We start from the raw sequence: 24062 nt of genomic DNA, 5'->3' as shown, positions 1-24062 counted from the left end.
AGAAAGATATAATTGAGGAGAAAATGTCTAGGCTGCAGTTGATGCCTTTGGAACAAGGGGCACTGAGGAATGATTTAAAGCGCACAAAATTCAGTGGCTAAGACAGTGAACAGGAAGAACCTGTTTCAGTTAGGAGGGAGTGGTACTTACAGAACATTGATTTAGATTAATGATAGGAGGATTAAAAGGGAAAATCTATAAATTTGTGTATTTGCTCAAAAGATACTTTAAAAATCAGGTACCTATTCCCTGCCTGCATGTGCTCCTTCCCCTTCCCCACCACCTTATTCTGGCTTCTGCCCTCTTCGTTTCTGGTCCTGATGAAGGGTCTTGGCCTGAAATGTCGACTGTTTATTTCCCTCCGTGGATGCTGCCTGACCTGCTGAGTTCCTCCAGCACTTTTTCTGTGTGTTGTGTCACGAACCAGCAACAAAAGAAACACACTGAGCATGATTCAGTGTTAAAAACTATTTTATTAATTACTACTTATGCTAATACGTAAAATAAAAGTAAAAATGTTAGTATGTTAGAATTCAAAAATGTTAAACCTCGAACGTTAACCCCAAAACTAAACTCTTCGTGTGTGTGTGTGTGTGTGTGTGTGTGTGTGTGTGACAGACAAAGTCCAAAACTCCCAGTTCAGGAATGGTTCTTAAAGTTCAGTTCCGCAAGCCATAAGGTGAAACATGAGCAAGGGCTTCTTCAACAACCACCGTTGTCAGAAGATAAGACGTAGATGTAGAGAACATAGGGAGAGTAAATACGAAATCCAAATGTTCCACAATGGAACCCCAAACGACACTTCAGCGTTTACTCGGTAGTGACTTCCTCACCCCGAAAAGCATCCGAATCGTGGTCGTCCACACACAAATACCTGTTTCCTTCTACAGGTCAGCAACAAAGTGAACTCCACCGGATTACTTCCAACTTCCATACATGGATTTCAGTAGCAAACACAGTTATTGTTTCTCATCCATCGATAGAGAAAACAAGCAGGCTGGTGTCTCTCTCCCTTCTCTCTCTCCTAACTTTTTCAACAACGTCATTACGTCCTTTATCTTCTATTGACGTAAGCACGCCCCATACACACACACTCTCTATCTTAAAGGGACTTTCACTGAGTCCGTAACAGTTGCTCCAGATTCCAGCATCTGCAGAATTTTTTGGTCTAGGTTTTTAATAATTGTTTTTATTTGATCTCATAATGCACTTTGCTTTATTTTCCTCTCAAATAACAGCTGTGTTAAATCGACCGTACATTGACACGGAGGAGATTGGAAGGAAACTGCTCACAATACAATTTCTATCCAAATTTGGTAAGTAAATATTTTTTCTGTAAATGATGCACATAATATCTAGGCTCTCAATGATACTTGTCTCTTCTGAGTTTGACATTATCATAATATTTTAAAATATTTTTTCTGACTTTGTTCTCATAATATTTTGAAATTTGTTGCCAGCTGCTTGCATTGTAGTTGTTTGATTGAGTTTTTGGACTTTCAGCCACATCAGCACCTACATCCCAGGAACAAATATAAAATTGATACATTTTGGGTGGAAAAATGAGAGGCACTATATGTTAAAGAGTACCATTTAAGGGTGGCAGGACAGTTGGTAAATGTTTTTTTAAAAACTTAAAGGATCTTGGGGTTCATAAATAGTTTATTGAAACATTAGAAGTTACATTGAACTTTCATTTCTGGTTTGCTCACAACTGGAGTCTTGTGTCTAGTTCTAATCACTACATTTAGGAAGTGTGTGAAGCTCTTAGAAAAGTTGCAGAAAAGTGATACTACTTTCACTGAAGAATGTGGAATTTTTCTTGTCAGAACAGAAAAGGCTGAGAGGATAAAAATGTGATGGAGCTTAAAATAATGAGGGGTGCAAACAGTATGGCAAAACTGTACCTCTTAATGGAAGTGTCAAAAATGAGAAGCCAGAGATTTCAGATTTTTTCCATATCGTATCAGAATCAGATTTATTATCACTGACTTACATCTGAAATTTGTTGTTTTGTGGCAGCAGTATAGTGCAAGACATAAAAATTACTATTAGTTAACAAAAATAAATAGTGCAAAAGAGGAATAAAGTGATAGTGTTCATGGAGATATAGCATGTGATATATCATGTGAGATATAGCAATCCTAACAATTATTTTCCATTCTTAATTCCCTTGAGAAGATGTTAGTGAACTGCAGATGAATATACCACCATAGTATTCTTGATGGATGTAGATCTAGTAACAGTGAAGAAATGGTAAACGTTGACATATCCGGTCAAGATGGTGTGTGATTTGGAGGGGAATTTGTGCCAGCTCCCTTTAGTTTGATGCTAGAGGCCATAGGTTTAGGAGGTACACTTAGAGTAGTCTTGGCAATAAATGGAGTGCATTTGGTAGATGGTACACACTGCAGCCCATAGCAAAAAGGCTAAAGACTATGACAAAATCTTCTATAATGTATGGTTAATTTGTGGAGTTCATTGCAAAAGGGCACTTGAAGGAATTGTGTTGTTATGGGAAAACTGGGAAATGGATGGCCATGTTTTTGCTGAAAGCTAACACAAACTTGAAAAAGCCAAAATGGTCAACTCCTGTGTGGTTATGATTGTACAATTCTATGATTTTCAGAGAGTGATTCCTTGCCACTGGAATCTGTTTTGGCAATTCTGGGCCAGATGAAGACAGAGTTTTTCACTGGATGAGGGTGTGTTCCAAGAAGTCAGAGGAGCTGTGGTGGAGCAGGTTAGTTCACTACTTGTTTCTTTTTAAACACATTCAAATTTTTGTAATGTGTGTGAGTCTTATGCAACTGAGTGACTGCCATAAACTATATTCCAAAAAAGTCAGTTGAGAAATTTCTGAGGCATTGAAGTAAAATGTTACATAAATATAGTAAGTAGTTTCCAACATTCATAGTAAGGAAATGTTCAGGTTACAGTTTTTGATTATATATGGCTTACCTCTGTATTTTAACACATTTATTACAAGTCATTGAAAAAAGCAGCCATTTATTTGTCAGCTGGGTCTTGCAGTCTGTCATTTCAACCTCATCAAATTTAAATCATTGCCAATATTAATGGAAAAAATGGGGATTATATATTTTTAATATTTCAGGTGTTAGCTTAAGAGATTTTTTCATGAAGGAAACTAGGATGATGTCAAAGGAGTTTCTGCATCTTAGGTAATGCTTGTGATGCAGAAAATCTACAAAGAAAATGGCAGCATTTGCCACGATCAACACCCAGCAGTTGGTTTTCTGTCTTTCCCCTTTACAATGGGACCTCCAGGGATAGCCATTGATTTTCCTAAATTGTAGTTCATAGATTGTGAATCATGATGAGTTGATTGGGTCGAGTCAACATGGATTTACCAAGGGCAAATCATGCTTGACTAATCTACTGGAGTTTTTTGAGGATGTAACCAGGAAAATAGACGAGGGAGATTCAGTGGATGTTGTATACCTCGACTTTCAGAAGGCATTTGATAAAGTGCCGCACAGGAGATTGGTAGGTAAAATTAGGGCTCATGGAATTGGGGGGCGGGTATTAACATGGATAGAAAACTGGTTGGAGGAAGGAAACAAAGGGTAGGGGTGAATTGATGTTTCTCAGAATGGCAGGCCGTGACCTAGTGGGGGTGCCACAGGGCTCGGTGCTGGGACCACAGCTGTTTACGATGTATGTTGATGATTTAGATGAAGGCATTGTGAATAACATTAGCAAGTTTGCTGATGATACAAAGTTGGGTGGCAGTGCGACGTGTAGAGGAAGTTAGGAGAATTCAAGGTGATTTGGATAGGTGGGTAAGTGGGCAGATACTTGGCAGATGAAGTTTAATGTGGATAAGTGTGAGGTTATCCACTTTGGGAGCAGGAACAGGAAGGCGGATTATTATCTGAATGGTGTGGAGTAGGTAAGGGGGAAATACAAAGCGATCTAGGAGTCCTTGTTCATCAGTCACTGAAAGTGAATGAGCAAGTGCAGCAGGCAGTGATGAAGGCTAATGGAATGTTGGCCTGTATTACGAGGGGAATTGAGTACAAAAGCAAAGAGATTCTTTTGCATTTGTACAGGGGCCCTGGTGAGACCACTCCCGGAGTATTGTGTACAGTTTTGGTCTCCCACAGTTAAGGAAGGATATCCTGGCTATAGAGGGCGTGCAGAGTAGGGTTACGAGGTTAATTCCGGGATGTCGCGACTGTCTTATGCCGAGAGGTTGGAGAGACTGGGATTGTACACGCTGGAATTGAGAAGATTGAGAGGGGATCTGATTGAAACATACAGGATTATTAAGGGATTGGACAAGATAGAGACGGGAAATATGTTCCAGATGTTGGGGAAGTCCAGGACCAGGGGGCATGATTTAAGAATAAGGGCTAGGCCATTTAGGACAGAGGTGAGGAAAAACTTCTTCTCCCAGAGGGTTGTGAATTTGTGGAATGCACTGCCTCAGAGGGCAGTGGAGGCCAATTCTCTGGGCACTTTCAAGAAGGAGCTAGATAGGTTTCTTATAGATAGGGAATCAAGGGATATGGGACAAGGCAGGAACAGGATATTGATTGTTGAGGATCAGCCATGATCTCAAAATGGCGGTGCAGACTCGAGGGGCCAAATGGTCTACTTCTGCTCCTATTGTCTATTGATTGGGAGTCAAAGCTTTGTAAGGTTAATAAGTTTTTTTTTGTACCATGAATAACATTTTGGTCCTCTCTAAGGCTGTGGTTGAATCTATTAAGAATAACCGTTTTCAAGAAGCATCTAAGATGTTGGAACGGCATTGCAATAAGGATACTATTGACCAGGTATGTCAGGAGTAGTTACCTAATCCTGGGTAATAAAATAAAGCTTTTAGGTGCTGTGGCAGGCATTATTTTATATTATTGATCTTTTCCTGTTATCCACCCTGATAATGAATGGCATGGTTGTATACACTTGTAGCTGGAAAGAAGGGATAGAAGTATAACCACCATAGTCTTGCTTAAATAGTACGTGAAATATTTTTCATTAATCTATTGTGAAGTAAAATGCAATTATACACTTCAAGTTTGCCATGTATATGAAGGTTTGACAAGCAATGTGGTTGGATTCGATGGATATATCAAAACATCAATCTAAAGTTAATTCAGAAGGTATTGGAGGTGGCCAACACTGCCAGCATGGATTAATCTTTTACAAACAGTTTTGATTATGGAGAGAGATGTAGCAAGGGGAAAGTCTTTGTAAATGGTGTTCAGAGAGTGGGAGTCTGTTGTACTATTAATAGTAGAAGAGCAGAGAATGTCCTTTTAATAGTAGTTGAGCAAAAAATGGAGGCATCAGTGGGTCAAGCAGCATCTGTGGAAGCAAAGTGATGGTCGATGTTTTGCATCATGACTGTGCATCAGGACTGAGTGTGGAAGGAAGAGAGTTTGTATAAAGAGGTGAGAGGGAGAGGTAAGACGGGAACTGGTAGGGAGTTGGATGGAACCTGGTGAGGTGGGGGATGATGGGTAGATAGAGCTAGGTGGAAGAGGGGAGGGGGTTGTATATATAGAGGATGGAAGGTGATAAAGTGGAAACAAATAAGGGAGGGATGATAGGCAGATAGGTGTGGGGATAGGGAGGGTAGGCTAGTAGACAAGAAACAGGTGGATAGGTATGTGAGTAATGGGTAGATGGCAGTAGGAAAGATGAACAAAGGGAGAGAGAACTTAGGTGGATTGCTAGGAGTGGGAAAGGAACATGGGCAGTGGGTTCCCCTGAATTGGAAAATTCAACGTTATGCCATAGACTGCCCAAGTGGGATACAAGGTGGTATTCTTCACGCTTGCATTTGGCCTCTCAGTGGCAGTGGAGAAGGCCAAGGACAGACGGGTTGCTGTGGAATGGGAGTTGAAGTGATATGCAACAGGAAGCTTAAGATGACTATTGTGGACAAAGCATAGGTGTTCTGCAAAACAGTCGCCTAGTCTACGGTTACTCTCGTCGACGTAAAAGAGGCCACATCAAGAGTGCTGAATGCAATAAATGAGGTTGGAGAAGGTGTATGTGAATCTCTGCCTCACCTGGAAGGGCTGTTTAGGTCCCTGGATAGTGGTAAGGAAGGTGGTTAGGGGAAAGTGCCAGTTGATGGGGAGGGGTGCATGCAGAAGGATCAGTGGACCACGGAGTCATGGAGAGAGTGATTCCTGCAGAAAGCAGAAATGGGTGGGGGGAGAGGGTAAGTTGTCACTAGTGGTTTCTTCAACCTATAGACAAAGGCAGTGCCATTAAGGTCTGGCAGACTGGCCTCTACCTTGCAGAGACCAGGTGGCAGCTCTCAGAAACTTCCTCATACCGCCCCTGCTCTATGGCCCTACCAATGAACACCAGCCCACAATCTCCCAGACTGTTACAGATTTCATCTCATCATATCAGGATATCTTCCCTCCATAGCTCCAACCTGATAGTGCCCCAACCCCCACTGCCCGTTTCTATCTCTTACCCAAGGTCCACAAACAGAGCTGTCCTGATAGGCCTATCATCTCTGCCTGATCTTGCCCCACTGAACCTGCCTCCATACCTTAACTCTGTCCTGTATCCTCTTGTCCATTCCCTTCCCACTTACATCCAGGTCACCCTCATGCCTTTCCCCATTTTAACAACAACTAATTCCCTGGCCCCAACTTCCTCATCTTCACCATGGAAATTCAGTCCTTGCACAACAAACAAAATGCTGGAGGAACTCAGCAGGACAGGCCAGCATCTGTGGAGAGAAATGGACAGTTGGCATTTTGGGTTGAGATCCCTCATCTAGTCCAGATGAAGGGTTTTGGTCTGAAACGTCAGCAGTCCATTTCCCACCTCAGATACTGGCTGGCCAACTGATTTCCTCCAGCATTTTGTTTGTCCTCCAGATTCCAGCATCTGCAGTCTCTTGTGTCTCCAGTCCTTGTACACCTCCATACCCCATCAGAAGGCTTTTTATGACACTCCACTTTTCTAGAACAAAGAGCCAACCAGTTCCTCTCCACCAACACACTCATCTGCCTGGCAGAGCTTGTTCTTGCACTGAGCATCTTCTCTTTTGATTCCTCCCACTTGCTACAAATCAAGGTATAACCATGGGCACTTGCCTGGGCTCTAGGTCCATCTGCCTTTTTGTCAGCTACATGGAACGTTCTGAACATTGGAGCTTGTTCCAAATGTACAATGGCACCACTCCCCAACTCTTTCTCCATGAGATTAACAACAACATTGCTGCTGATTCACTTGAACCATTTTGACGCTTCTCTCCTCTTCTCAATCTCTCTTTCTCCATTCCAGGAGACAAGTTATCCACTGATATCTAATATAAACTCATTGACTCCCATAGTTATTATGACTACACCTCCTCCCACCTAGTCTCCTGTAAGGATGCCGTCCCTTTCTCTCTGTTTTCTGTCTCTGCACATCCATTCTGTAAATGAGATTTTCTGTTCCAGGACCTCTGAAATGTCTTCCTTTTGCAGGAATTGTGGCTTCCCCTCTGTCATAGTTGATGAAACTCTTACTTGTGTTTCCTCCATTTCCCACTCCTCCCACTGCCCCCCACCCCCAGGCAGAGCAGACCTCCATTGATCGTCGCCTGATGCCCTACTAACCTCTGCATCAACATGTCATCCTTTTCCATTTCCACCAGCTGTAACAGGGACCGACCACCTATGGCACCTTTCCCTCTCTCACCCTTTCTGCTTTCTGCATTGACCACTCTGATCTGTTAATTCATCCCCACCCATTCCTCCGCAACCACAGGAGATGCAATACTTCCTCCCTCACCTTCATCCAGAGACCAGCTGAGGCAGAGATTCACATGCTCCTCCTCCAACCTCATATATTGCATTCAGTGCTCTCGATGTGTCCTTCTCTATATCTGCAAGACCAAGTGTTAACTTGACCATTTTGTGGGGCATCTATGCTCCATCCACAATGGCCATCTTGAGCTTCCAGATGAATGTCATTTCAACTCCCCTTCTCATTCCTGTCTGTCCTTGGCCTTCTCCACTGCCACCATGAGGCCAAACGCAAACTAGAAGTACAACACCTCGTATCCCACTTGGGTAACCTACAGCCCAATGGTATGAAAATTGACCTTTCCAGTTTCAGGAATTTTTGCACTAAGGATGTCCTCCATTGTATTGTGTGGGATTATAATTGTGTTAAATGACCTGGTAGCTCATCTGGACAGCCGAAAAGCTGTGGACCATCAGTAGCAGAAATGTATACTGCAATCTGTAACCTTGTAGCCCAGAAAATCCCTTGCTCTACCATCACTATCAGACTGGGTATTATCTTTGGTTCAATGGTAAGTGGAGAAGGGCACACCAAGAGCAGCCCCAGGTATACCTAAAGCTGCTGAGGTTCCAGCCAAAAAAAGCTGCAGCATAGATGTACATGCTTGTACAAGTGAACAGCTAAAACAGCAGTAGGTAACTGAGCAACGTCACAGGCAATGGTTCAGATCAAAGCTCCGGAATACCTAGTTATGAATAGTGGTGGAGAGTTTTTTCAAAACAAAACATGGAAACTTTGCCTCCACCAAATCTTAGTCTGTTCAATGCTTGTGTTGAGGTCTCTGGTTCAGCAAAGCCATTCACCAGCCTTTGGAATCCAGTAAGACTGGAACTATTGGTTTCAATCCAATTGATTTTGTTTTATTTTGTATGAAGCTACTCATCTTTGAGGTGATAGTTGACTATTCAGTGACTCTGAGTGAAAGTCAACAATACTATGTAACCCAGCCACCGTTGTCCTCGCTCCCTGCATCAACTCCCGTGGCTGAGGGATCTGAACTTCATTGGAATTTACTAAGTAAATTTTGAAGGCTTGCTGTGTAAATGTGATTAGATCAGAAACTGCCACATTCTTTGCAGTTTTAAAAGAGAGCTCCTGTATTTATTGATAGTTGACTTTAAAACTTGCAGTCAACACCAGTTGCATCCTAGTCAACAAGAGAGACTTAAAAAGGAACTATTTGAAAGACCCTGATCAGTCTCGTAAGTGCAGCGCATAGTTGCTGGTTGATCTGAGTACTAATGGAGATTGTGATTCTATCCATGTATTATACTAGAGTTAAATCATAATTATTAATGTGTATCTCTGTATAGAATTAAGTTTGTAAAGGATGTGGTCCAGTTTCTGCTTCATTTTGGCTGTGGCTTGAGTTGAAGATAAGTGGGACAAAGTCCAAGCTAGTAGTGTGTATGATCATAATAGTGAATATTCAGCGCATTTAAAAATGAAGGTGCAGCTGTGGTAATAAGATTGTGTTTTTAATTTGTGCTTTGAATATGATTTGATTTCATATTTGATTTGTATTTGCTTGTTTCAGAAATTGCTTTCAACAATCATTAAAGAGAAGAATTCATCTCATCCAGATCTAGACCTCTTAACATACAGCAATTTGAAAAGGAGAATGTTCTGTTTTGCAGAAAGCCTAATTGGCAACTCGGAGCCATTTCTTCTTCTTGTATGTGTTCTGATTCATTTCTTTTTTTGTGTGGTGTAACATACTTTAGAAATTGGGAAAGTGTTTCAAATGTACATGTTCTATAAGTATGTCCATTCACAATATTCAGTCATAGAGTCATACAGCATGGAAACTGGCCCTTTAGTCCAACTCGTCCAAGCTGATCTAAGCAAGTCCCATTTGCCCACGTTTGATCCATATCTCCCAAACCCATTCCTATCCATGTATCTGGCCAAATGTCTTTTAAATGTTGTTATTGGACCTGCCTCAACCACTTCCTCTGGCAGCTCATTTCATACACATGTTCCTTTTAAATCTCTCCCCTCTCATCTTAAATCTATGCCCTCGAGTTCTTGATCCCCCAACCATGAGAAAAAGACTTGTCTGAAAAACAACCTTCCCTCATCACCCTCTGCTTCCTACCATCAACCCAGTTCTGTATCCAGTTAGCCAGTTGTCCCTGGATTCCATGCGAGCTAACCTTTCAGAGCAGCCTACCGTGCGGAACCTCATCAAAGGCCTTGCTGAAGTCCTTACGTTCTATGTCAACTGTCCTGTCCTCAGTGACCTCCTTGGTTATTACATCAAAAAAAACAATCAAATTCGTGAGATGTGATCTCCTACACACACATTGTGCTGACTATCTCTAATCAACCCCTGTCTTTCTAAATGCATGTATACCTTATCCCTCAGAATCTCCTCCAATAACTTGTCTACTACAGATGTTGGGCTTACTGGTTTATAGTTCCCAGGTTTTTCTTTGCAACCCTTCTTCAATAAAGGCAAAACATTAGCAACCCTCTGGTTTTCTGGCACCTCACTTGTTTCCCACAGCGATGTATATATCTCAGCCAGGGCTCCCTCAATTTCTTCTCCAGCTTCCCACAGTGTTCTTGGATATACCTGGAGATTTAACTACCTTCATACATTTTAAGACGTTTAGCACCTCCTCTTCTATAATGTGGACTACCCTCAAGACATCCCCATGAACTTCCCTGAGTTCCCTTGTCTTCATGTCTTTCTCCATGATAAAAATATTCGTTGAGGAGAAATATTCATTGAGGACCTCGCCCATCTCCTGCAGCTCCACATATAGATGTCCTCTTTGGTCTTGGACGGGCCTTATTCTCTCCCTAGTTACTCTTTCCCCCTTTAAAATATTCATAAAATCTCTTTGGATTCTCCTTAATTTTCTCTGCCAAAGCTACCTCATGCTCCCGTTTTGCCCTCCTGATTTCCCTCTTAAGTATACTTCTGCATCCCCTGTATTCCTCCAGGGATTCACTTGATCTCAGCTGGCTGTACTTGAGCCATGCCTCCTTTTTCCTGACAAGAATCTCAATATCTCTTGTCATCCAGGGTTCCCCACTCCTGCAAGCCTTGCCTTGCCCTTTACTCCAAAGGGAACATGCAGATCTTTAACTCTTGTTATCTCACTTTTAAAAGCCTTCCACTTGGACATCCCTTTGCCAGCAAACAACCTATTCCAATCAACTTTTGCAAGTTCCTACCTGATATTGTCAAAATTTGCCTTGCTCCAATTTAGGACTTTAACTTTTGGTCCTTTTCCATAACCATTTTAAAACTAATAGAACTATGGTTGTTGGTTCTAAAGTACTTCGCCCACTGACACCTCAGTCACTTGTCCTGCCTGATTTCCCAGGAGTAGGTAAAGCTTTGCCCTCTCCCTAGTAGAACCACCTATATATTGCCTGAGGAAACTTTCCTGAACACTCTTAACAAATTCCACCCATCTAAGACCTTAGCCCTATGGCAGTTCCAGTCCATATTAGGAAAGTTAAAAATCCCCTCCTATGACAACCCTACTATTCTTACAACTCTGCAGTTTTCCTAATTTGTTCCTCTAATTCCCATTGACTACCTGGGGGCCTATAGTGCAACCCCAATGAGGTGATCATCCCCTTCTTATTTCTTAGCTCCATCCATAATGCCTCACTGGATAATCCCTCAGTAATTTCATCTCTGACTACAGCTGTGATGTTCTTCATCAAAAATTCAATTCTCCCCTCCTCTCTTTCCTCCACATCAATCCCACCTATAGAACTTGCACCCTGGAATGTTAAGCTGCCAGTCATGTCCCTTTCTTAGCCTTGTTTCTGTAATGGCTATTTATTTTTTTGCAGTCAAACACCCCACCTTTGCATCTAGTTTGATGTCTCTTTGCACCATTTACCTTTCAATTGAAGTGATTTCTCATGGGGTCTTTTTTAGATTTTAAATTAAAGAACAAAATGGCAGAAAATTAGTTTATTTCTGTATTGGGCATGTTTTCAAATTGTATTTAAACTTGTAGCATTTCAAAAAGCATTAAATGGTCTATAATACATTGAAACTGGTGCAAAATATAAAATATATTTATAGAAGGCACTGACAAAGGATCTTTGGCCTGAAATGTTAACTTTATTTCCCTTCACTGGTGCTGTTTAGCACCTCCTCTACTATAATGGTGCTGTCTGACCTGCTGAATGTTTCCAGAATTTTCTAATTTTCTTTACTTAGAGAAATGCTTTCTCAGTATGACTGGGGGAAGGGGAAACCTTAAGGCATAAGTCCTACTTTCCATTGCTGGCGCAGGGTTATGCCAAAGGCAGCATCTTTTGCCCTGCTGCTGACGCTGATGGTGGCTGCCCCAGTGCTGCTCCAGTGGATTTCTCATGGAGTGAAAAAGGGCAACACAATTTTCCACAGATGTTCCAGCTCTCGAGTTAGGAAACCTGCTGGTTGAGCCTGCACTGGAAAAAAACTGGGCACCAGATCCACAGTCCTTGCCCAAGTGAATGGGCAAAATTACTTACGAGGTAAAATGAAACAATACCATTGAAGTTAGCTGCAATTTTTGATTAAATATTTAGTGTATGAATTATTTTATAATGACCTCAATACTTTTCAAAAAATGCTTTAATTTTTCTATATTTTTAAACTTGCCTCAGTTGTTGAATGTTTGTGTACGCCAGAGTGGTCCTGAGAGTCCAGTAAACTGTCAGCACTATGATAACCCACGTACTCCACTGGGCCATGCTGAAGTGGTAGGAAAGAGGCTTTGAGGTGAAGACTGGGCTGGGATCAGGTGTCCAATCAATTCAAGGCCCACAGGGCTTGATTAATATTTAAAGATCAATGCTATGCATATTATTTATAAATTACTGAGAAGATTGCCCATTTGTTTTCTTTTTCCATTCCAAACACTGAAGTATAAATGAAGTACTAGGTTATATCTTGCTGCTATCTCAAATTACATGCTTTTTTCCCCCCCCAAAGTTGTTCATGCTGGTTGTTTTCAAGCTGTTTTCCTGACAATTCTAGCAGAAAGCAATCTTTTAGTGGCTTGTTAAGCATTCTGTTCATTTTCTTTTTGCAAGGAGTACAAAAGAAATGACTTATAGTGGTGGTTTTGGAAATAGCAGTAAAATGGAGAAAATTAATCTTAGTTCTGTCATCAGTTTGTTTTGGTGCAGAAAAACATGGATATTCTACAAGACTGTAAAATTAATTGTTCTTGTAGAAACAGGATAATTTGTTTACAAACTATTCATAAATTGAGTGCTTTCCTTAACTAAGATTTCACAAAAAACAACTAAAGAATAAACATTGGCAGTTTTATGTTTTATTTTCAGAGTGCAAAAAAATCTACTTCAAGCACAGCAGAGGCCCAAAATGAAGAAGTGAGATTGGTCTGTAATCAAGAAGCGAACCAGAACATGCAGGCTTCTGGTGGGAATAAATGCTTATCAAGTCCAGAGAATAAATGTTCCGTCTGTTCAAACAGGTCATTGGAAACTTTTTTTTTAACCAATTTGACTGTTGTGCTGCAGTTTGAATACAATCAGGCAGAGGCATGGGTGGCCACCATACAGAATAGGAGTAGTAGACAGGTAGTGCAGAAGTCTGGAGTCATTCTCAGTCTCCAACAGAATTTCCTTTTTTGGCAACTGCTGGGGATAAGAGTTCCTCAGAGGAAATATGCATCCAGGTTTGCCCTTCGCGTTTAAGGAAGGATTTGCTTGCATTGGAGGTAGTGTAGAAAAGGTTCACTATGTTGATTCAGTTGATGAAAAGATTGATGGAAGAATAAAAGTTGAACAGGTTGGAAATATACTCACTGGTGTATAGAAGAATGAGAGACGGTCTTATTGAAAGATATGCATTTCTGAGAGGGATTAACAGGGTGGATATAGATTCCCCCTCTTCAGGGTATCTGAAACTAGCAGTATAACCTCAGTATGAGGGGTTGCCCATTTCAGATGGAGGTGAGGAGTAACTTCTTTGGATTGTGAATATTTGGAATTCTCTACCCCAGAGTTGTGAAGGCTAGCACATCTGAGGTGGAGACTGACTGACATCTAAACTACAAGGGAGTTGAGGGCTACAGGAAGAGAACGTGAAAGTGGGTTTGAGGCCAGGATTGGATGAATCATCTCTGCCATTCAACATTGTCATGGCTGATCCCCTACCCTCTATCTACACATGGCTTGATTCCTCTAATATCCAATTAAATATCAATTTCATAGAGCTGTACGGAAACAGCCCTTTCGGCCCAACTCATCCATGCTGACCAAGTTGCCTACGTGAACTAGTCCCATTTGCCTGCTTTTGGCTCATATCCCTTTTAAACATTTCCCATCCATGTACCTGTCCAAATGCCCTTTAAATGTAATTGTACCCATCTCTACCATTTCCTCTGGCATTTCATTCCATATACCCACCATCCTCTGTGTGGAACGTATGTCCCCTTTAAATTTCCCCCCCTCACCTTAAACCTATGATCTCTAGTTTTAGACTCCCTTACCCTGAGAAAATGACTGTGACCATTCAACCTACCAATGCCCCTCATTATTATATATACCTCTATAATGTCACCCCTCGGCCTCCTATGCTTCAGGGAAAAAAAAACCAGCCTATTCAGTCTCTCCTTATAACTCAAGCCCTCCAGTCCCGGTAACGTCCTTGTGAATCTTTTCTGCACCCTTTACATTTTAATGACACCCTTCCTATTGCTGGGCGATCAGAACTGCACACATTACTCTTAAGTGCAGTCTCACCAACATCTTGTTTAGTTGTAATGTGACTCAAACAGTTTTAAAAGAAATCACTGACCAAGTCTCTACAGCAACCTTCGCTAGATGTTTCTCTTCTTGTCACTCCTCAATAGTCTACTACTTATTTTGAGACTGACCCCTATTTCTAGACTCCTCAGCCCTGGGAAATATTCTGTATCCACCCTGTTGAGTCCTGGAAAAATTTTACTAGTTTCAATGAGGACACCACTCATTCTTCTCAACACTAAAGAGCGGGGACATAGCCTACTCAATTTCTCCATGTGACAGACCTGTCATTCAAAGAATCAATCCGGTAATCTGCACTGCCCTCCTACTAACAGGGTATTCCAGCTGTAGTCTCACTGAAGTGCTTGACATCTGTGTTAAGGCATCTTTGATGAAATCCTGGAGTAAAGGCCAACATAACATTTGCCTTCCTAACTGCCAGTTGAACATGCATATTAGCTTTCAGTGACTTGTGTATAAAGACACCCTCACCCATTTGAACATCAAAATTTTATTTTTAAATCCAACAGGGATATTCTCGCATTTTTCCACATTGTACTTTTGCCATGTTAGTGTCCATTCAGTCAGCTTGTCTATATCCTTTTGAAGTCTAGTTGCATCCTGATTACAACTCTCATTCTTACTTGGTGTCCTATCATCTGCAAACTTAGAAGTGTTACATTTGATCCTCTCAGCCAAATTATTCATAAAGATTATGAATTGTTGGGGCCCAAACATTGATCCCTGTGGTACACAAAGTCACAGCTAGCCAACGTGAGAAGGAACCATTTATCTCTATTCTCTATTTTCTATCTGCTAACTGTCTCTCAGTTCACACTTCAAAAGTACTTTAGTTTCCATATGAAGTTTTATGGGTCTGAGGTTCCCAATCATATTTCTATTTATTCAATTAACTGGCCTAACAGAATATTCTACATTACTTACCATCAAGGTTTTGTTTTGAATTCTCTGACTTGACTTAAACCAAATACTTGTTTGAACTTACTGGGTTAATGACATTCCTGTTAAACTACCAAGACTGTTTCCTGTTCTGGTGGGTGGTTTGTCAAATATTTTGCATTTTCTTGTAATTTGTTGGTAAACATCCTAACCATTGGTTCAGTTTAAAAAAAAATTCAGATTTCCTCATGGCCACTTGCAGCCCACTAGCAGATTCCCTTTCATCATATATGCATAGTGACAGTGACAATTGACTGTTTATTTCAGTGTCTAAAGGTGCATGGTTAAATATCAAAATCCAGAGAAACCATGATGCTATAATGACAAATTTAATTTATTTCCAGGGTGGAAGCTCAGCCTGGCCTCCCTTGCAGTCTCACAGCCCTGCAAACTGCATTCTGTGTCCTCCATAAATCATCAGTGGATCCAGTGGCGTTGTTTAAAAAGATGGATATGTTGGATTTTGAACTGTGTGAAAATAGTGAAACACAATGTAAGACAAGAAGCACGAAGCAGAAAACTGAGGCAAAGGCTATTCAGCAATGTAAAAAGCCAAGTGCGAATTGCATACAGGCTGTTTCTCGGTTTATCATAGATCCTGACAGTCAGGATGAGGTGGAATCTGTTAATACTATACCTGATGGTGGAAAAAAAATTCAAAATGACAGAGAGAGTCCCATTAAACCATGCAATGGAAATGGCACTTCTAAAGAAATTGCGAATCAAGAAACCAGCCCGAAAGTCAAGAGGTAAGAACTGTTCAACTATGTAATCTCTACTAGAGTATAAATAGAATTCTGAATTTTGTATTGACCTTTCTCTTGTCCTTTTTCCTGTCAATGACTTCGACTGGAATAACATTTATACAATCCTTTGATACTTTGGGTTGAATCTGCAACCCAGACTGAATGATTTTCCAGGTTATTTGAACATGGAGAACACCAGAGATTATGAACTGTACTTTAGGAGATCACAAGACAACATTGAGGAAAGGGAACCCCAGCCAATTATATCGCCTGTTTCTCACCTCCAGTTAGTTCTACTACTTTTCCCAAAGATGTACAAATGTCCTATCATGTGTTATAACTTGGAACAGTTCTTATGAGAATTTGTGTAATGGTCTAAGCTCAGCTACTGTCAGAGGTATCCTCTTTGTATTCCAAATGTTAATTCAACTAACAACAACAGGCATTATTGGTATTTCACTTATGTCATCAAGCCCAGTCATTGGTTTGTATTTCACTTTTGCTGTGATGCAAACACTAATATATTGCTCACATTCTTCTTTGGACGTTTAATATAATGGGTGTCAGGTCAAGAAAAGTGGTAAAAATATTGTCATGTGCTACATAATGGGAAGATTTTACCTCTGAGCGCAATGCGGTTGGTAATGTTTGATGTATTATTTTCTTCAAATTGCCAATTAGGCGAAAGTACTTCAATCATCCTGATTTAGTTGAGAATAAGGAAGACTGGAGTGATGAAGAATTTCTTTTTGATGTACCTCCAAAGATTTCAGTCCGTGAGTAAAAGAGTACTTTGTTAATATTAATACCTCATTATGAACAATAAGCTACCTTTTGATGTTGAAACTGACTTGTTTTGTAAGATGTGAGTTCCTTGCTGAGCTGCATAGTTTAAAAACTAAGAACTCAACCAGCTGTCAGGAGAAAATAGCAAACCTATTACCAAATACCAGCAGTACAAGAAATCTTCACAGAAATCCGCAGAACTGCAGAAACAGCCTGCTAAGGAGAATAGCTAAAAGTCTCCAAGATGTGTTTGTTAAGCAGTCCTCTAAAGAAAAGATTTAAGAAGAAAATAATAAAATATTTAAAGATAGCAAAATGTGGATTCTTGAGGTGTTACCTTGATGTATATAAACATGTAAAATGAAAAATGATCATAACACTTCCAAGGGAAGCAGAAAAAGGCAAGGTATTTAGATTCTGTTTTTTTTGTTCCTTTTATTAAAACTGAAAATATAACACTCTGGCTTAAGTCTGAATTCATGATGTGTGCAGTTTGATTGTGCCACTGTTATAATGACTACCAAAACACTCTTCACTGTTTCTCAATGTTAGAAGATTGTGGATTTTGGCTATCTGAATAACAATTTGGCTCTTGTGGCATTGGTTATCAGAGTAACAATGAGGTTTCATGAAAATGGCATTTTGTTTGTTAGCTTCCGATTTGAAAAGTCTTGAAAGCACATTTCTAATATTTATGTGGAAGCTACAGACGAAATTTGTCACTAAAATTTGAGTCTTGCCCATGGAATGGCCCGATTAGTCTTGCCACTGCCAAAAAAACACTCTAGTACTGGAAGTTAACTATTACCTGTGCACAGTCACAATCATTCAAGTTTTAAACATTGTTAAAGATTTTTTGAAAAGTTAAATTAAATTGTTTACTTTTCCTTCCTCTTCTCTCATTGAACACTTTTTTTTCTTTCTGTACCAGTAAATTACTTGACATTTCCTCCTTGGTACCCTCCTAGGCACCCATAGTGGTCTTAGTACTTCGACCTTATTAGCTAAGGAAGAAGGCAGTTGCTTGTTGTGTTCACTAAGATCTCTGGCCCACAGTTCTTTTCCTGGGCAAATAATGGCCTGCATTTCTAGCAGCCTACCATACACAAAGAAATTTGAACTTAAACATGCAAGGTTATGTGTAACTTAACAGCACATTCTAGTTGATATATTCATATAGCAACATATGTGTAAGTTCCCACACTGGCTATGGTAATTGATTTACTACTTAATTTCTTACACAGAGAATGGAAGAACGTCACCAACAGAGAGTAATTTTTCATGCTCAAGTAAACGTCAGGTAAATTGCTTACCTTGAAACGTTAATAATTTACAATAACATCCTAAATATTGAAGTTGGTTTGTGTGCAGTTTACCCTCAAACCTGAATTGAATTGCAAGTCTTAATCATTTTGAATTTTCTTAAGATGCTTTAGGAAATAATCTTTGCACAAGAAATAAACTGCATTCATTAGTTTGATTAAATATTTGCATTTAATCAAATTTGCTTTTTAATTTAAAGCACATCCATTTGACTAAGCAGTTACCTCTCCAATAATTCTCCTTTTGGTTCTGTTTTTGTTTGATGACAGCACTGCAGTGTCACGAACCAGCAACAAAAGAAACACACTGAGCATGATTCAGTGTTAAAAACTATTTTATTAATCACTACTTATGGTAATACGTAAAATAAAAGTAAAAATGTTAGTATGTTAGAATTCAAAAATGTTAAACCTCGAACGTTAACCCCAAAACTAAACTCGTCGTGTGTGTGTGTGTGACAAAGTCCAAAACTCCCAGTTCCGGAATGGTTCTTAAAGTTCAGTTCCGCAAGCCATAAGGTGAAACATGAGCAAGGGCTTCTTCAACAACCACCGTTGTCTGAAGATAAGATGTAGATGTAGAAAAACATAGAGAGAGTACATACGAAATCCAAATGTTCCACGATGGAACCCAAACGACACTTCAGTGTTTACTCGGTAGTGACTTCCTCACCCCGAAAAGCATCCGAACCGTGGTCGTCCACACACAAATACCTGTTTCCTTCTACAGGTCAGCAACAAAGTGAACTCCACTGGATTACTTCCAACTTCCATACATGGATTTCAGTGGCAAACACAGTTATTGTTTCTCATCCATCGATAGAGAAAACAAGCAGGCTGGTGTCTCTCTCCCTTCTCTCTCTCTCTCTCTCTCCTTCTTCTTCTGCCTCCAACAACGTCATTACGTCCTTTATCTTCTATTGACGTAAGCACGCCCCACACACATACACACACACTCTCTATCTTAAAGGGACTTTCACTGAGTCCATAACAGCAGAAATCCTTAAAATGATTTCTACATCATCTGCAAATTAATTATGATGATGAAATAAACTATCTGCACAGTGAGATTACTGTCAGAGAAATATAGGTTTTGGCAAATGGTTTAATTGTCACATGTGCTGAGGTACGGTGGAAGAACTTTGTTTTGCATGCTATCCATACAGATCATTCCAAACATAAGTACATTGAAGTAGTACAAAGGGAAAAGCAATAACAGAATACAATGTTTCAGATACTGTTACAGAGAAAGTGCAGTGCAGGTATACAAATAAGATGCAGGGACCACAACAAAGTAGATTGAGACATCAAGAGTTCACCTTTATTGTACAAGAGATCCATGCAAGAGTCTTATTAAAAAACAGGATAGAAGCAGCCCTTCACCCTGGTGGTGCATGTTTTCATGCTTTTTGTATCTTCTGCCTAATGGAAGGGGGAGAGAAGACGAAGAATGATAGGGGTGGGAGGGGTCTTTGATTTATGTTGGCTGCTTTCCTGAGGCAGCGGGAAGTGTGGATGGAGTCCATGGAGGGGAGATTGGTTTTGTGTTATGGACTGAGCTATGTTCACAACTCTGCAATTTCTTGCAGTCTTGGGCAGAGCAGTTGCCACACCAAGCTGTGATGCATCTGGATAGGATGCTTTCTTTAGTGCATGTATAAAAAATTGGTGAGAGTCAGCAGAGACATGCCAAATTTCTTTAGCCTTTCTCAGACATAGTGTTTATAGGGTTGGACCAGGACAAGCTATCGGTGATATTTACACTGAGGAACTTGAAGCTGTCAACCATTTCCACCTCAGCACCTTTGATACATACCAGGGCATGTATTCTGCCCCACTTCCTGAAGTCAATGACTAGATATTTTGTTCTGCTGACATTGAGGGAAAGGTTGTTGTCTTGACACCATACCAATAGGCTCTCTATCTCCTTTCCGTACCCCAACTTGTCGTCGCTTGAGATCTGGCCCACAATGGTAGCGTCATCTGTGAACTTGTAGACGGAGTTCAAACAGTCGTGAGTGTATAGGGAGTAAAGTGAGGGGCTGAGGATGCAGCCTTGTGGGGTACCTGTGTTGGGGATAATCATGACAGAGGTGTTGCTACCTATCCCCCCCCCATTTAGAACAACTTGTAATACCAGTGACAGATTATGCTTAGACTGTCTCTTGTTGGAAATAATCATCTTGTGTTATTGCATTCAAATGCTTATTGCATTTGTATGCAATAAATATTAGTTACCAGCTGAGCCTGATCTATCGTCCAGGTTTTGCTGCCTACATGGAGCACTTCATTATCAAGAATTGAAGCTGGTTGAACACTGCAATCACCAGCAAGCATTATCACTTTTGTTATTATGATAGAAGGAAGATCATAGACAAGCGTAAGATTATTGGTCTGCTAACGGCTTTGCATCTAGTTCCTTGAAACTAAAGATCAAAATATAGTCAACACCACAATGATTTCCACCATTGCGATGCACCTAGCATTAAGCAGTGCAAGCTAGCATGAAGTGATGCTAGACACTAATGCAAATCACTGCTAATTTTAATAAGGCAGGTAATATTGGTGTTTGCGCTGTCTGGATGCTAGAATTATGAAAGTGAGCAGTAGGAAGAAATTTGTGCACTACAATGAGTCAGATGGTCGCAGGGTAACTGAACATTTAAATTTCCTCATTCTGGCACTGTCCAGTAACAATCCACCAGCTTGATTTGCCACTGGCTTGGAGATTGTAGAATGCTACTCAGTTGGAGAGGTAAAAACTCATTACTATCCTTATTCTAAATTGAGTTATTTAATACAAAAGTACGAATTAAGTCATCTTTCAGAAATAGGTGAATTTTATATTCTAAATTGAAATTTGTAATTCTGGATATCTATACTAAATGATGTCAAAACATATGCATTGAAGTGAATGTAAGCTTCTTTAACAACTGTGTGATAAAGAATGCTGTTGAGTCTCATGGTTCAGATAAACTTGGGTTTGATTTTTTTTTGGTCTTTGCCACATTAATGTATCTAACTATAATGATCCCAAGGAGGAGATAACCCAGAGTTGTACCTCAGCAAACCTCTACGACTGAAGATTCTTTCTGAAGATAGCATAAAGCTTACATGCATCCCTCTATCATATTACTTCAGTAGAGTGTTGAAGAATGACCATTTAAGCAAGGTTTATTTAACTTGATTTAATATATATTTTTTATAAATATTAGATTAAATTATCAGATGTTTATAAGATTATTAAAGGTTACTTATAATCACTAATATTCCTTAAGTCAATACTTACGGATTTTGTATTTTCAGCCACCTGAATGTTTTTAATTTATTTTTAAAATGATTTTCTAGAAATGGACAGTTGAAGAAAGCGAATGGATTAAACAGGGTGTACAAAAGTTCGGAGCAGGAAATTGGCTGAAGATCCTGAAGCATTACCCATTTTGTTATCGCACTAGTGTCATGATTAAAGATCGGTGGAGGACAATGCAAAAGCTCGGAATGACTTGAAAGAATTTGCTCTTTAAATAGTTTGACTATTTACCAGATATAAAAAGCATTGATTTTTTTTATTATAGAGGAAAACTAAACTTTTATATTTGCTGTTTGAATGAAAAGAAAACAATCTCTGTTCGGTTACTACCTGTAGTAGTCCTTATTTCATGTGAGCATGGTTTGTTGAAGATATTTTGTGTGCTTAGTATGTGCATTAATGCAAATATTTTCATCCATGAACCTCTGCAAAATCTGCCAACAGTACAATTAAGGACAACAGAGATTTTGGGCTTCTTTCCTTCCAGTGAAATATACTGTCCCTGCTGAAGATGTTTTAATTTTGTGAACCACATCTGTTTTGACTTGTAATACTTAATGTAAATGTGCTGAGTACACTTGATATTTCAAGATTAATCATCAGACAATAAAAGTGCTGAACCACCATCAACTTCTTTGTAATTTTTAGATGGTAGTAATCTTCTGCAGTTCTATATAATAAGGGTTAATTTTGTTCCTCAGAAAATCCTAAGAAGATCCACCAACGTAACTCAGTCCTGGTTTCTTTTCTATTTTTGGAGAGATTTTGTATTTCACTACCAATTGCTACAATAGGAAATTATGCAGCTTTTTTTTACTTGGGTTCTATGTATCACTGGCAAAAGGCAACATTTATTGCCTGTCCTTAATTGCCCTTGAAAGTTGGTGATGGGCTATTGCCTTTAACAGCTGCAGTTCATCTGGTGAAGGAACTTTCACAAAACAGGAAGGTAAGGAGTTCTGTAGTTTCCAAATTGGAATGCTGTGCAACTTGAGGGAAACCTGCATGGAGGTATTTCCAAGAGTCTGCTGCTCTTGTCCTTGCAGGTAGAAACTGTGGGGAAAGGGTTGAGTAGCTTCAGTGTGTGACTACAGCACATTTTGTAAATGGTACATACTGTAGCTTTGTACAGGGATTGGAGGGAATGAATGTATAATGTGAGCAACGGATGCTTGTCCTGATTCTGCTGAGCTGCTTGAATTGTTGGAGCTGCATTTAACAGAGTAAGTTGAGAGTATTCCATTGCATTGCTGACTTGTTTCTTGCAGATAGTGCAAGGCTTTAGGTTGTCAGGAGATGAGTTGCATGCCATCACTGTATTTGTATGATGTCCAATTGAGTTTCTGATCAATGGTGACCCCTAGAATGTTGATAGTGATGCTATTTGAATACCAATGGAAGCTGGTTAGATGCCTTGAAGATGGCCGTTACCTGGAACTCTTGTGGTAATTTTACTTGTCATTTAACTGGCCATATTTGAATGTTGTCTAGAGCTTACTGTGTGGACTGCTTCATTTATTGAAGTGTAGGCTAATGTACTTTTTCAGACTCATTCACAGTATATGACATTTTTAATGATCTGATTCCTTTTTTACTGCAAAAACATTCTTCCATTATGTAAACTTGAATATTTTACACGTGCAATGGCATAGCTGTAGTGGTTATAAGCTATGTATTTTTCCATGTTATATTCAATAAGTATTATGAATATTAACATGTAATCTATAACTAAACTTCAATTTTCCTGCTTGCAATTTTTCATTCTCCATCTGTGTTTAAAGCTGCAGTCTGACAGCCAGTTTTGTGTAGCTAAACGTGAATGATGGCACATCGTTATAAATACTGTACTTTTCTGTTATTTCAACAAAATATGTAAATCTCCCAACTGAACCATTTTAGTCAATGTAATTAGAATGAATCTATATCTCCCCAAAAAAGTAATTGTTATAATATGACTTGCATACATTTTGATCTGGTGGGAATGCTGATGTGATTGGTGAGCTAGGCACTTGGCCAGCACTATGGTTGGTACTGCAGTTGGAGAATTTAAATGTTTTCCATTTTGTAATCAATTGCAACAAACATTCAAGACATCTTCTATGGTTTTGTCTTCAAATATTGAAATCTTGGCATTTTCAATGTTTTCTGCTTTTCTTAAAAAAAAACAGAAATACTTATTTTTTTTAGTATTTATGGTAATATGTTCTTTTCATAGATTCTAGTCAAAGTTATGATGGCAGTTAATTGGAACAGTGCTTTTCACTCATTTAAGAAATTTTGATGGAGGAGTTCAATGTTAAAAGGAATATGAATAATGAATTTACAGAATTCTTCAGCATGCCTTCAAAAAATGTCAAAGCACTTTTAATCCAAAGATATATTTTAACTTAATTATGAGTAAATGCAATC

General features: G+C 39.6%; 1 protein-coding gene across 1 annotated transcript; it reads left to right on the top strand.

Moving 5' to 3' along the window:
* The first annotated feature begins 2629 nt into the window (after positions 1 to 2629).
* On the top strand, positions 2630 to 22279 carry terfa (telomeric repeat binding factor a). Its single transcript, XM_052028234.1, has 8 exons — positions 2630 to 2743; positions 4716 to 4802; positions 9329 to 9466; positions 13102 to 13253; positions 15834 to 16238; positions 16917 to 17011; positions 18266 to 18321; positions 21692 to 22279. Exons 2-8 carry the CDS (start codon positions 4764 to 4766, stop codon positions 21848 to 21850), a joined length of 1044 nt encoding a protein of 347 aa, XP_051884194.1. The 5' UTR covers positions 2630 to 2743; positions 4716 to 4763; the 3' UTR covers positions 21851 to 22279.
* Positions 22280 to 24062: the final 1783 nt, after the last annotated feature.

Source organism: Pristis pectinata, chromosome 13 (genome assembly GCF_009764475.1).
Source record: "Pristis pectinata isolate sPriPec2 chromosome 13, sPriPec2.1.pri, whole genome shotgun sequence".
Taxonomy (NCBI): domain Eukaryota; kingdom Metazoa; phylum Chordata; class Chondrichthyes; order Rhinopristiformes; family Pristidae; genus Pristis; species Pristis pectinata.
The sequence above is the reverse complement of the archived record's forward strand: the minus strand, read 5'-3'. Positions and strand labels throughout refer to the sequence as shown.